Source organism: Polypterus senegalus, chromosome 17 (genome assembly GCF_016835505.1).
Source record: "Polypterus senegalus isolate Bchr_013 chromosome 17, ASM1683550v1, whole genome shotgun sequence".
Taxonomy (NCBI): domain Eukaryota; kingdom Metazoa; phylum Chordata; class Cladistia; order Polypteriformes; family Polypteridae; genus Polypterus; species Polypterus senegalus.
Genome location: NC_053170.1, coordinates 37267113 through 37279968, shown reverse-complemented (window position 1 = coordinate 37279968; position 12856 = coordinate 37267113). Strand labels below are relative to the sequence as shown.

At 38.9% G+C, this 12856-nt stretch overlaps 1 protein-coding gene across 1 annotated transcript in view; it reads right to left on the bottom strand.

Annotated features, from left to right (window-relative positions):
* Window positions 1-12399: 12399 nt before the first annotated feature.
* Window positions 12400-12856, bottom strand: part of LOC120517786 (cytochrome P450 2K1-like) — a 37495-nt gene continuing 37038 nt past the window's right edge. Inside the window, exon 9 of the mRNA XM_039740277.1 lies at window positions 12400-12650. Coding sequence (XP_039596211.1) covers window positions 12466-12650 — 185 coding nt within the window. The 3' untranslated portion in view covers window positions 12400-12465. The remainder of the gene's footprint in view (window positions 12651-12856) is intronic.

Below are 12856 nucleotides of genomic sequence, written 5' to 3'. Positions count from 1 at the left end.
TCCAGGCAAGGGCCTAGGGTGCACTGTAGTGGTCAAGGCACATTTCTGAGATTCCTGTCTTTATTTTGTTTAGAAAAACGTTGTCTGGACTGGATCGGTGCAGAAAGAAATGTTTATTTTTTGCGCCTCAGCAGCGCCTGAACTGTCTGCACTATGCACAGCACAGTCTGTGTGCTGTTGCATACACTAGTGCAGGGAGCATGCCAGGCATCTTGTGCAGCATGCAGCCTCCTTACTACCTGTGCGCCATGCATGTAACAGTGAAGCAGAGCCACTTCACCTCCTACAGTTAGCCGCTGCCAGGACCAGGAGTTACGACTCACCCCCTGGTCTTCCCACGTGCCGTGCAGCCTTCCAGACAGACACAGTCCCAGTCCTCTTCTTTTCCTCTTCAAGCGTGGCACCTCAGGGTGAATGATGGCCAACCCGGGTGCAGTTCGGGCAATTTCCTCCTGTCATTGCTGCTGCCCATTTAGCTCGTTCCTTGGGTCTGGAGGTGCTAAGGTGGGAGAGTACGCCTGAGGAGAGGAGGTCTTGGAGTCAGGAGCATTGGCACTGCAACAAGGAAACTGTGGCCACTACAAATATATCATGCCAGTTATAGCACACTGCATGATAATGTGCACTGAATACACTTGACTTGAGTTTTCATTCCTAGTTTTCAGACTCTTTCTCTGTACGTTTAGCATTCGTTTGCTCAGAGGTTGATGTGCTTACTGCTTCCTGAGCAGCTCTTCTTTTCTCCACCCTAGTGGCCTGCTGCTTCTTCTCTTCTTTCGTTGGCATCTTTTTGCATTAAAACTGATTAAGTCTGTGTTTGTGTTGCAATTTCTTACTACATTTTCCTTAATTTTTCACTTAAGCTTGTATTTATATCTTTGATCTGCCTCAAGAATGAATTAAGAGATGAAGAGGTAGGGGAAGTGACGGCGAAGGTGGTAGGGAATGAGAATGGCGCCCGTACACATGTGCCACACGGCTGCCCTGCTGCAGAGAGTTGATTCTACAATAAAATAAAAAGAGGAATAACCTTGGAGGTCAATCATCACCCCAAAAGCAGATAGTAGACATCACATAGTATATGTGTACCAAATTTCAGGTCAATAGCTCAAACAGTTTTCGAGCTACAGGTGATTTAAAATCCTGGACAGACAAATGGACAGCCACAGTGGCATATCTTATGTATAAAGATGATGATATTATAAAAGATTTTGCTGCATGAAAGTCAAGGCATTTCTGATTTTAAAAAGACTTTTGTTTGTAATGTTAAGTCCCTCCATTTACCAGGGATGTGTTTCTAATATTATTCATTTATTGTACTTTCTTATTCTATATAAAGTTTGTAGAATCAGTTAAATAAGTGATTTACATGCTGAGTGGTTCTATTTTGTTATCTTATTGTTCTATATAAGTTATGTATGTTTTGGTACATACACAATTTACATGCAAGAGTTCTGTTGTTATATTATGATTATTATTTTATCATTCTAGTTACATTTATTTATTTTTAATTAAATAAGTGATTAACCATATTTGTGTGTGTGTCTGTGTATGGTGGTATGAAGGCAGAGGTGACAGCTTGTCTTGCCTGGGGCACCAAACAGGTCAGAAACATCCCTGCTTATACTCAGTATATCCTTCTACATCCTCAGAGTAAATGCATTTGAACACTTTATTGTGAGCGTGCTTTTATTTGAATGCAGCTGAGTGAGTGTTCTTATATTGGATGGTGTTGATAATCCAAGCCATTCAGTGTGGTGTGAAGGCTAACATACTGAACTATAACCCACATAGTCGATGTGTGCCTGTCCCTCATTGTGACCCTGTGTAAGTCACTTATTAGTAAATAGTAATCCATCATCTGTAGGTCTGTAAAAAATTGTAATGTTTCCTGACCTTGTAACTGTCCTTTAATAAACCACTTAATTTAGTTCAGAATTACATGCCAAACCCCATCTCTGCCACATTGTATTTTTCAAACGTTTATAGCAAACTCACCTTAGTCATTATATTATTTTTTAAACTTTCCATGACATGATCAATCTCTTTCTTTTTTCGAATATGTGAAATGTTTTTTGCTTATTGCTTCTAGCTTCTTTCCAGGTTGCTTTGGCAGGCCCTTCTACCCAAAGCATACCTCATGGGTACACAAGTGTAGCCTAAACATTTCAGTTCTAGCTTGGGGTCTGTTAAAAGAGACCCATTGATTATTTTTTTTTGTGATGCCATTTTAAAGTATGCATGAACTTTTACATATTGTTGTTTTTGAGTAGTCATCATCACCACCATGAATCATTTGATTGCTAATCTCCAATATGACATAGCACTTTCACCATAAAACAAAAAAAATTGATATTTATGAATATCATTTACATTTCTCTTTTAGTGTTCAGTATCTGATAATAATTTTAATACTGTTCTTGTTACTGTATGAACATATTTTTGATTGACCATGAAATGTGGTGTTCCTCCCCTTCACATGACATTTACTGAAGGCCATCTCCTTTCCTGACCACCCTTCCAATGGTGCTGCCAGTGCTGTGATCTTCAACACCACCTTCCAAGTGGCTCTAATGATATTTTTTCTGCTGTGTTCCATGCCTGCTCATTCATGCTACCAACTTACATCACTCACTTGTGGTCAAAGGTAACACCGTCTACAATCACCTGCCCAACTCTGTGAACTGATCCAAGCCAGGATCCTCCCTGAGATTAATGGCACTGCTGCTCTTTAGTCACATCATCGTCTCACACTGACATACACATACACAAAAATTCTCTCCCAGGTCTGTGTGACCCCAACAGAATTTTGAATGTCAAAAAAACAACTGGCTGTATGTTTTTTCTTTTCCACTATTTAATAATAAATGCTAATAGTACATTTTATTTATATAGCACCTTTCCCATGCTCAAGTTGTTTACCATGACAAACAGCTGAAATGTTAATGTACAAAGGTCATGCCGAACATAATGAGCAAATTGATGTTACTATGTTTCTCTAAATTGATAGGAAATGACTTCCTGTCAGTCAAACCCAACTTTACTTTTCTAGCCAATCTCCATCCTAATTAATGTATTTTTGCTGTTGTTCTAAGTTTGAAGATCCCTTGCAGTTGAACTCTGTTTTGGAAGTGAATAAGCAAAAAAATGCATAGTGTACTGTTAAAATCTTTGATTTTCATACATCAGTTATCTCTAAACATCCATCTATCCATCCCACTATATACGAACTACAGGGTCATGGGGGTCTGCTGGAGCCAATTCCAGCCAACACAGGGTGCAAGGTAGGAAACAAACCCCAGGCAAGGCGCCAGCCCACCACAAGGTGCGCGCACACCCATGGGACAATTTAGAATCACCAATGCACCTAACCTGCATGTCTTAGGACAGTGGGAGGAAACCGGAGTACCTGGAGGAAACCCACGCAGACACAGGGAGAACACGCAAACTCCACGTAGGGAGGACCCGAGGAGGCGAACCCGTGTCTCCTAACTTTACCCACTGCGCCACTGTGCCACTCTATCTCTAAACAATTTCATTTTATTTTATTTTATGTATTAACCTTTTGCTGCACATAGGAGATGTATTTCCTTCAAGGTACATCTTGCAAAAAAATGTACCCATTGTTTGTTACTCATGATGGGATCATATAAAGTGCATTCAGAAAGTATTCAGACCCCTTCACTTTTTTCAGAATTTGCTATGATGCAACCTTCCGCTAAAATCATTTTAATTATTTTTTTTCCTCTTCAAGCAACACTCTTAGATATTCAGTTTTTCAGTTTTCATTTTAATATCTTTGCAAAAATGTCTAAAATTTTTTTTTTTTGCTTGGCAAAATGTGAAGAATGTGAAGGGGTCTAAATACTTTCTGAATGTACTGGACATGTTCAAGTCATATGTGATTGTCAGATTCAGGAACTGCTTCTTTTAGAAATGTCAAATATTTTTTGTCTGAACCAGGAAAATGTAAATATGGCCATTTTTCATTTCTTCTGTGAAACAATTGATGCAAGCACCATACTTGTTATTAATGCTAGTTTCATGGCATTTCATAGTGTACATAGTACAGAATCTGCTTTAATAAATGCAACAAATGATATTCTATTAACTTTGGACTCGGGTTCTTATGCATTTTTAGTTCTATTGGATCTTAGTGCAGCATTTGACATGGTGGACCACACCATTCTCTTAAAACGGCTTGAGTGTGAAGTTGGCATTCCGGGCCATACATTGAAATGGTTTGAATACTTTCTTAAAGGTAGATCTATGTCTGTTAACTCTAATAGGGCGGATGTCGACTTTGTCGACAGCAGGGGGTGAGAGCAGAGGGTTAGAGGGTGATAATCAGCTATGAATGCCAACAAAACTCATTGTTACATTATAGGTAGACCCTCTTTGCTAGGAGGACTGTTAGACTCGTTGATCTGATGTCAAATGTTTGCATGTGTATGAGTAGCGTAGAGGAAACAACGCCTAGAATGGCATCGACATCAGGCAAGACAGCAAAATGAATGCACAAAGGAAAATACTCTGTGTGTACTATTTCATTATTTTTTTGCTTTTTGTGTATTATCACTGAATCAGACTGGTTTCTCAAACTTTGATTTGAATGCAAGAGATCTGGAAATCGAAAACAAAAGGCAGGTAGCCTTTCAGCTTTTGAGTGATGAGACAAACAGGTCTCATCAGCGCTGGGAGAAAAAGAAAATCAAATAAATAGCCCTAAAAGAGTTAACATAGATGGTAACTTCTCTCAGCCAGTTCCTTTCATACAAGGTGTTATACAAGGTTTCATTTTGGCCCCTCTTTTATTTGCCCTATAACTTTTGCCCCAAGGACCGTCTTTCAAAAAACATGGTGCTGCTTACCAGTGCTATGCTGATTATACTCAGCTATACAACAACAACAACAGCAGCAACGTTTATTGATATAGCACATTTTCATACAAATAATGCAGCTCAAAGTGCTTTACATGATGAAGAAAAGAGAAATAAAAGACAAAGTAAAAAGTAGAATAAGACAACACTGATTAACATAGAATAAGAGTAAGGTCCGATGGCCAGGGAGGACAGAAAAAGCAAAAAAAAATCTAGACGACTGGAGAGAAAAAAATAAAATCTGCAGGGGTTCCAGACCATGAGACCGCCCAGTCCCCTGTGGGCATTCTACCTAACATAAATGAAACAGTCCTCTTTGCATTTAGGGTTCTCTTGGAAGGACTTGATGATGATGGTCATGTAGACTTCTGACTTTTAATCCATCAATGTAGGAACGTCACGGTGCTTTGATTAGGTGGTGATGGCGCAGATCGCCACCATAGAAAACCGGGAAAAGGAACAGAAGAGAGAGTAGGGGTCAGTAGAGATTTGAAAGCCACCATGAATACTTATTATAATGAATTGAATATACAGAGTATCAGGATTAGATGAAGGTGAAGTTATCAGAAAGCCATGTTAAATGAATGTGTTTTTAGCAGTGCTCCACCGTATCAGCCTGACAAATTCCCATTGGCAGGCTATTCCAGATTTTAGGTGTATAACAGCAGAAGGCTGCCTCACCACTTCTTTTAAGTTTTGCTCTTGGAATTCAATACCTCAAAGTCAGACCTGACATCATTTCATTGGTAAAAAAAGCTGATGGAGTGCAATGATGATATTAAATATTGGATGGCGCAAAATTTCTTACAACAAAATGAGAATAAAACAGAGGTCATTATTTTTGGTCCTACCTAATCCAATACTGAAATCAGCATTTATGCCCCATACAACAACTATTCATAATGATGTCAGGAACCTGGGGATCATCTTTGAGTCGTCACTAAGTTCTGATAAACATGTTTCCATGGTAGTAAAGTTCAGTTTTTCCCAACAGAGGCAAATCTCAATACTAAAATCTTTTCTCTCACTGAAAGACTTGGAAACAATCATTCATGCATGCTTTTATCACATCTCGGCTAGACTATCGTAACTCTTTAAATGTGGGATTGCCAAAATTAACTCTGTCGTGCCTTCATGTGGTTGGTTTAAAATGCTGCGCTAGATTTTTAACTAGTTCTATAAAAAGGGATCATATTTCCCCTGTACTAGCCTCTCTCCTCTGGCTACCAGTGACATTTAAAAATTTAGCTGTTTGTTTTTAAAGCCTTGAATGGTCTCGCTCCAAAATACGTCTGCAATCTCCTTCATCCCAATTCAGTACCGAAAGCACTGAGGTCATCTGGACAGCTATTCCACATAGTTCCAAGACCTCGGCTGAAATCTAGGGGAGACAGAGCTTTTTCAGTTGTTTCTCCTAGGCTTTGGAAGTATCTGCCTCTCCACATCAGGTCTTCTTCTTCTATTGAGGTTTATACACCTCAGCTTAAGACCTACTTCTTCTCCTCCACCTTTAACTGTGTGTAAGCACGTGGGGGATAGTTTTAATTCATTGTTTATTAATCTGTTTTTATGCTATTGGCTGTATTGTGTTTATTTTATGTCCCATTTGTACAGCACTTTGGTACATCTGTTGTTTTAAATGTGCTTTAAGAAATAAATCTGACTTGACTTGACTAATGCTAGATTTTCCACTTTTAAAGGCACTTCTTGGTAATTTCAATTTGCTCATTCTTTTTTCTCTGTAACCTCACATTCATGTGTTAAAGTATCTTAGTGGGTTTAGTCCATGAAAAGCAAAGTGTTATTTCCTTCAGTTATCAGCATGATTCTCTTTCATGATTAAATATATCACAATGTGTGCTGAAAAAGGCAGCATCAGAATGGGTCAATGATTAAGATCATTCCACTTGGAAGAGCTGCAACCTATTTAGAGGATGGGAATGATGTATTAACACAGAGATTTTAATATTATTACAAAAAATAATGACTCATTTTTGCTTTACCAACAATTGAAATAATAGGTTGATTTGCACATAATCTTCCTCACCAGAAAATTACATGAAAATGTCAACAGAGAGTCTTGGAGAAAAAACAAACCTGCCCTGGGATTCCAGGAAAGACATTTCTAAAGCAATAAATCTAAATTCTGTAGGAATTTGCATCATGAACTTAATTTACATTCTGATGAGTTAATAGCATGCAAATAATGTCCAAAATTTATAAAGAATGAAATCTTGTGTCGCTGTTGTGCTAAACAACAAACTTTTTTTCCCCATCTGGAACTTTGGGAATTGACTCCAAATATGAACTTATTTGTTTGCGAAAACTGGGCTCATTGCCTAAAAATCCTTGGACACTGAGAACAAGTTTGCAAACAAGCAAAGGAAGCATCAGCAGTGTAAGTGTATGTGGTATGAACAGCACACTCCCAGGGAATATGAACCCATCAGGCAGATGTTGGCATTATGCAGCAGCAAACTCCATGTTAAAGCTTGTATAACTGAGGCATTTCACTATCCAACTCCATGTCTTTAAAAAACACCAAGAAATCAAACAGCTTAACCCTGTTGCTCTGCAAGTCATGGTTTGAATATAGGACTTGTGGTTAAGATCTCAGTCTCCTCTCCCTGAATCAAAGAAATGGCCATAACGTTTCAGAACACTTTGGAATGACTCCTCAGGAAACACCTGTCTCATTTCATCAAATTTCCCTGGATTGATTAGTTCTAGGAAGCGCATACTTTCCAAATTTGAAAAATGCTGAGAAATCTGCTCCATAAGATTGTCTAGGATGGCCATATACAGATTTCTGTAACGCTCCTGGGGATCCTGCAACTGTGACAGACACTGATGCTTTTGCCAAGGCTCAATGAGATGGTCAGACATGAGACTTGCCGCTTTCACAAAAACAGCTTTGAAAGTCTCCTCTGACCTCTTCTCCTTTGTTATGGCAAGCAAATTCTCAATTCTTTGTTTGCAGTAAAGAACATCCATAACTCTCTACTGCACAATGTCAAAGATCAAATCAGTTTCTCAGAAGATTTGTTCATATGTGTTCAACATGAAAACACACTCAGAATCAGTTTCCTTAAGAAGGCTTTAGCAGCATTGAGTCTCATCCTCGATAATCTTTTCAGAAGTCCACAGTAGCCCATCATAGTTGCTCACCACAGTGCTCACCATTTGTGATGTAAAGTTCCACCAAGTAGTAACATTTCTGGGCAACCTTGAACATCCTGCATACTAAAGAAAAGACACCCTGTTGGTAGAGTTTGAACAAAGTGTAGCAAACCCAGAGGGAGATACAAAAAGCATTCTGGATTCAGACAAGCATTTTGCTTCCTGAGACAACGCCAGGTTCAGACTGTGTGCATTGCAGTGTATAAATATTGGGGCTATTGCTTTAAGTTTAGCCTGAAGTCCATTCAGAGAGAAAGCCATGACAGCAGCCCCATCATAGGTTTGAGCCACAAGTTTTTCTTTGCAATTGTAGCCCTGCATATTTTCATTTAGACAGACTGGGCATCTCCAACAAATTGCTCCTGAATTTGACCTGCAGTGTCAGCATATCAAACTATAACAGACAGTTGTGCATGACATGAAATGTCAGTTGTCTCATCTACTTGCCATGCAAAAAAGGGAGCAGTTTGAACTTGATCTTTGATTTCACCAACAACAGTGGCTGCAATAGATATCAAATAATTTTGAATGGAATGGGGCATACCAGAAAACACAGACGTTGACTGGAAGTGTGTAGCTGAAACAGAATCATATTTGAATAATGTTTCAGTGAATTCTCTACAATTCATCTTATTATCAGATTCACTACCCTCATCGTGCCCTCTGAATGCCAGCTCTTGATGGCCAAGCAGTGAAGTGACATCGATTAGGCGGTAAAGAAAGGCCCAGTTTTTTTTCACTGTTTTATTGTGCGTTTGCCATCTGACTATGAACACCATCATTAATTGCATGTTCTACTCGGACCCTGCCAAGACAACTTAACCGTGCACATGAACTAACATGCTCATTGCTTTTCTCATGTCTTTTGTATGCCTTGTCAAACTTAGCCAGATCCCCAAAACCCAGTTTTGACCAAACACCCTGACATGGTTTCATTAAGAAACATGGCCAACAGTATATTCTCTTTGTCACTGTACTTCCAGTCATACCAGAGAGTTTATTTTCCCTGACCTTTGAACCAAATCAGTCTTGGGTGTTGATCTGCCCTGCTGTTTAACTCTGAGTCTCTCATAATAAGGAAGACTATCAAATGGCTGCACTTCAATGGGTTTTAAAAGATTGCGCTGCCACGGGAATGTATGAGAAAAAAAATCACGTTAGACGACCTGCAAGAAATTATTTGCTGATTCTGAATGATGTTGAACGCATTCTAGCACATTCTTTGTAACAGCATATTTGTTGATTTTTTGTGACATTTCAGAGGATGTAAAGCTTCCATTGTAGTCTTAGTGCAGTCACCTCTGACAAACATATTTTATATATATAAACATCTACACCTGGAAGTGTGAGTGTCTGTCCGGCCCGGAAGTAAGAGGTGGAGTTAGGGTAAGGGATTCGCCTCAGAGAAAACAGAAAACTTGCTTAGCTGCTAAAACACAAGCAAGGCAAGCACGTCTGCAAAACAAACCTCAGAAGAAATGCAAAGTCGCTTAGTCGCTAACATCATTTTAATTTTCCTCCTGCCACTAATACAAAAGTGAGGCGAGCACATCGGCAAAACAAAAAAACAAAAGACTCCAAGAATGAAAGCAAATTGGGTGTATTAGACAATAAGCCACAAGGATGTGCATAACATACGTGGCCGGAGTGTGTTATGCAACAGAACAGCAAACATGAGGGGCGTCTGAAGGAAAGTTTGATCAGCATGAAAGATTACTGATCTGGATCTTAATTGTCTGATTTTGCTCCTGATGTTTCCCTCGTTAAAGCATCTTTGAGTTTCTTCTCAAATAAACACACTTTTGTGGATAGTTCACCAACTCTGACCCACCTCCTAATATTTAGATATTATTGTCACTTTACATCAGTGGTTCTCAACCTGTGGGACGGGCAGTAACAAAAAGGGGGACGCGAAGATGTGAAAAAGAAAACAAGAATCAAAAATATAAAAAAAACATCTGTTGAAACCAAAACAAATTAACTTAAACTACATTCTGATACTAGAACAATATATATAGAGTTAGATAAATGTCGATAAAAGTTAAGTAGATATAATAAAATATGCATCTACATTTTAAAAAAATGTTGGGGGGGGTGCGATTAAAACTGTTATGAAAACTACTTAAAGATTTAGAAACGCTACTTTGCATGAATAAATCATTTAGAAAAGATTTGTGTGGAGTCTTGGCTCTCTTCCTGTGTAGATGTCTTAAGAGTTTACTAGCTCTCACTGTAGCATTCCTCTGCCAAAGTGTAATGTTTATCATATGGACTTGCTAAATTTTTGTTTCTGTCAGTCATTTTTCAAACCTGCTTAATCAACGTCAGTGTTTGTAGTGTTTAGGACCATGACACAATTTTCATAACTTTGGCTCTGTATGTGATTGAAGTATATACTTTAATTCAAGGGGTTTAACAAAAATTTTGTATGAGCTGTTTAGAAAAAACAGACATTTTTATACATAATCTCCCCAAACTAGCATAATTATAAATATAATGATCATAATTTAATATCTGGTTCAAAATCCTTTACAGTCAATGACAGCCTGAAATCTGAACCCATAGCATCTCCAAGTGCTGCTCTAATGATACTTTGCTAGGCCTTTACTGCAGCTGTCTTCAAGTGCTGCTTGTTTGTTGGACTTTCTGCCATCAGTTTTGTCTTCAGAAATTGGTCTGAGGTTGGTGGATTGACTTGGCCATTGAAGAATCTTTCAGTTCTTTGCCTTGAAAAGCACTTGGTTTGCTTTCACAGTATGTTTGGCTCATTGTTCATCTCTACTGTGAAGCATCATCCTGTCAGTTTTGCAGCGTTTGTCTGACTCTGAGCAGATAGTATAGCCCTGTACATTTCAGAATTCATCCTGCTACTTCTACCAGCAGTCATAACATCAATAAACACAGTAACTGACTTCCATTGGCAGCCATGCATGATCATGTCATAAAACTGCCTTGACCATGTTTCACAGATGATGTGGTAATAATCTGTTCATAAGCCATTTTTCTGTTCTCCCAACTCTTCTCTTTCCATTATTGTGATACATATTGATCTTAGTTTTCTTTGTCCAAAGAAAATTGTTCCAGAACAGAACAGGCTTTTAAAAAATGCTTTCTGGCAAAGTCTAATCTTCCCTTCCAATACTTGAGGTTTACCTTGTGGTAAACCGTATATCTTTACTTCCATGAAGTCTTCTTTTGATTGTAGACATTGGCCATGATAGGTCTACCCTTTGGAGAGTGTCCTTGGTTTGGCTAAAGGTTGCAAGTTCTTCTTTACCAAGAACAGAATTCATCAATCATCCAGCACAGTTGTCTTTTGTTGCTTTTTAGAACTTCTAGCTTTGCTGAGTTCACCAGTATGTTCCTTCTTTTTAAGAATACCAGATGATTGATTTGACTATTCTTGATGTTTCTACTGTCTCACTGATAGGTTTGGTTTGTTTTCTCTGCCTAATGATGGCCTGTTTTTACCTCGATGGACAGCTCTTTGGACCTCATATTGAGAGTTCACAGTGATGGCTTCTAAATGCTAATTCCACACTTGGAACCAACTGCAGGCCTTCTGCCTGCTTAATAGTTAATAATCAACATCTGCAATAAGATGCTGCAGATGTTCTATCAGATGGTTGTGGCGAGCGCCCTCTTCTACGTGGTGGTGGGCTGGGGAAACAGCATAAAGAAGAAGGACAAACTGGTGAGGAAGGCAGGCTCTATTGTAGATACGGAGCTGGACAGTTTGACATCTGTGGCAGAGCGACGGGCACTGAGCAGACTCCTGTCAATCATAGAGAATCCACTACATCAACTGAACAGGATCATCATCAGACAGAGGAGCAGCTTCAGTGACAGACTGAGGAGATCGTTCCTCCCCCACACTATGCGACTCTTCTATTCCACCCGGCGGGGTTAACGTTAACATTATTCAAAGTTATTGTCTGCTATATGTGCATTTTTATCACTCTTTAATTTAATATTGTTCTTTATGTATGTTTCTGCTGGAGTATGTGAATTTCCCCTTGGGGTTAATAAAGTATCTATCTATCTATCTATCTATCTATCTATCTATCTATCTATCTATCTATCTATCTATCTATCTATCTATCTATCTATCTATTTCAAATCCATTGTGGTAGCATACAGAACCAAAATTATGAAAATTGCAACACTGTCCAAATACTTATGGATCTAACTGTATATTATGGTAGCAACGGGTACAAGGCAAGTACCAGCCATGGAAGCAGGGCATCACAATCAGACCTCCAATCACTTATGGAGGAAATCTTTGGCTTTGATCTTGTTTTGTGTCACTCTACCATTCCAGAAATAAAACAGGAATTCATGCAGTCAAACAAAAAATGAATTTATTTTTAACCATCTAAATAATGGTATCACTGCAGGCTGCGTTTTAATGGCTCACAGCACACATTTTAAAGTCCTTTGGAGTTAATGTTAAACCAGGCACTGGTGAAAGATCCAGCTGTTCTGGAGTTACTCCTGCTGGTGGCCGAAAGACAAACTTCTGCAAAAGCATGGTGAAGAATAAAAACAGTTCCATTTTGGCTAGGGTCTCACCAAGGCACACTCTGCGACCTGAAAGATAAGAAGGTAAGAAAAAATGAAGGAATTTAGCATGGAACAAATGATCCTAAAATATTACTGTATCAGCAGCAAATAGACGACAAGGCGTGGTACCAGCAGAAGACCACCCTCGGCTCTCACTCCAGGGAGCAAGTGAAAGAGATAAGGTTCAAATCTAAGGTTATGGTCCTCTTGTGGTGCAAAGTTTATTGTTTGTG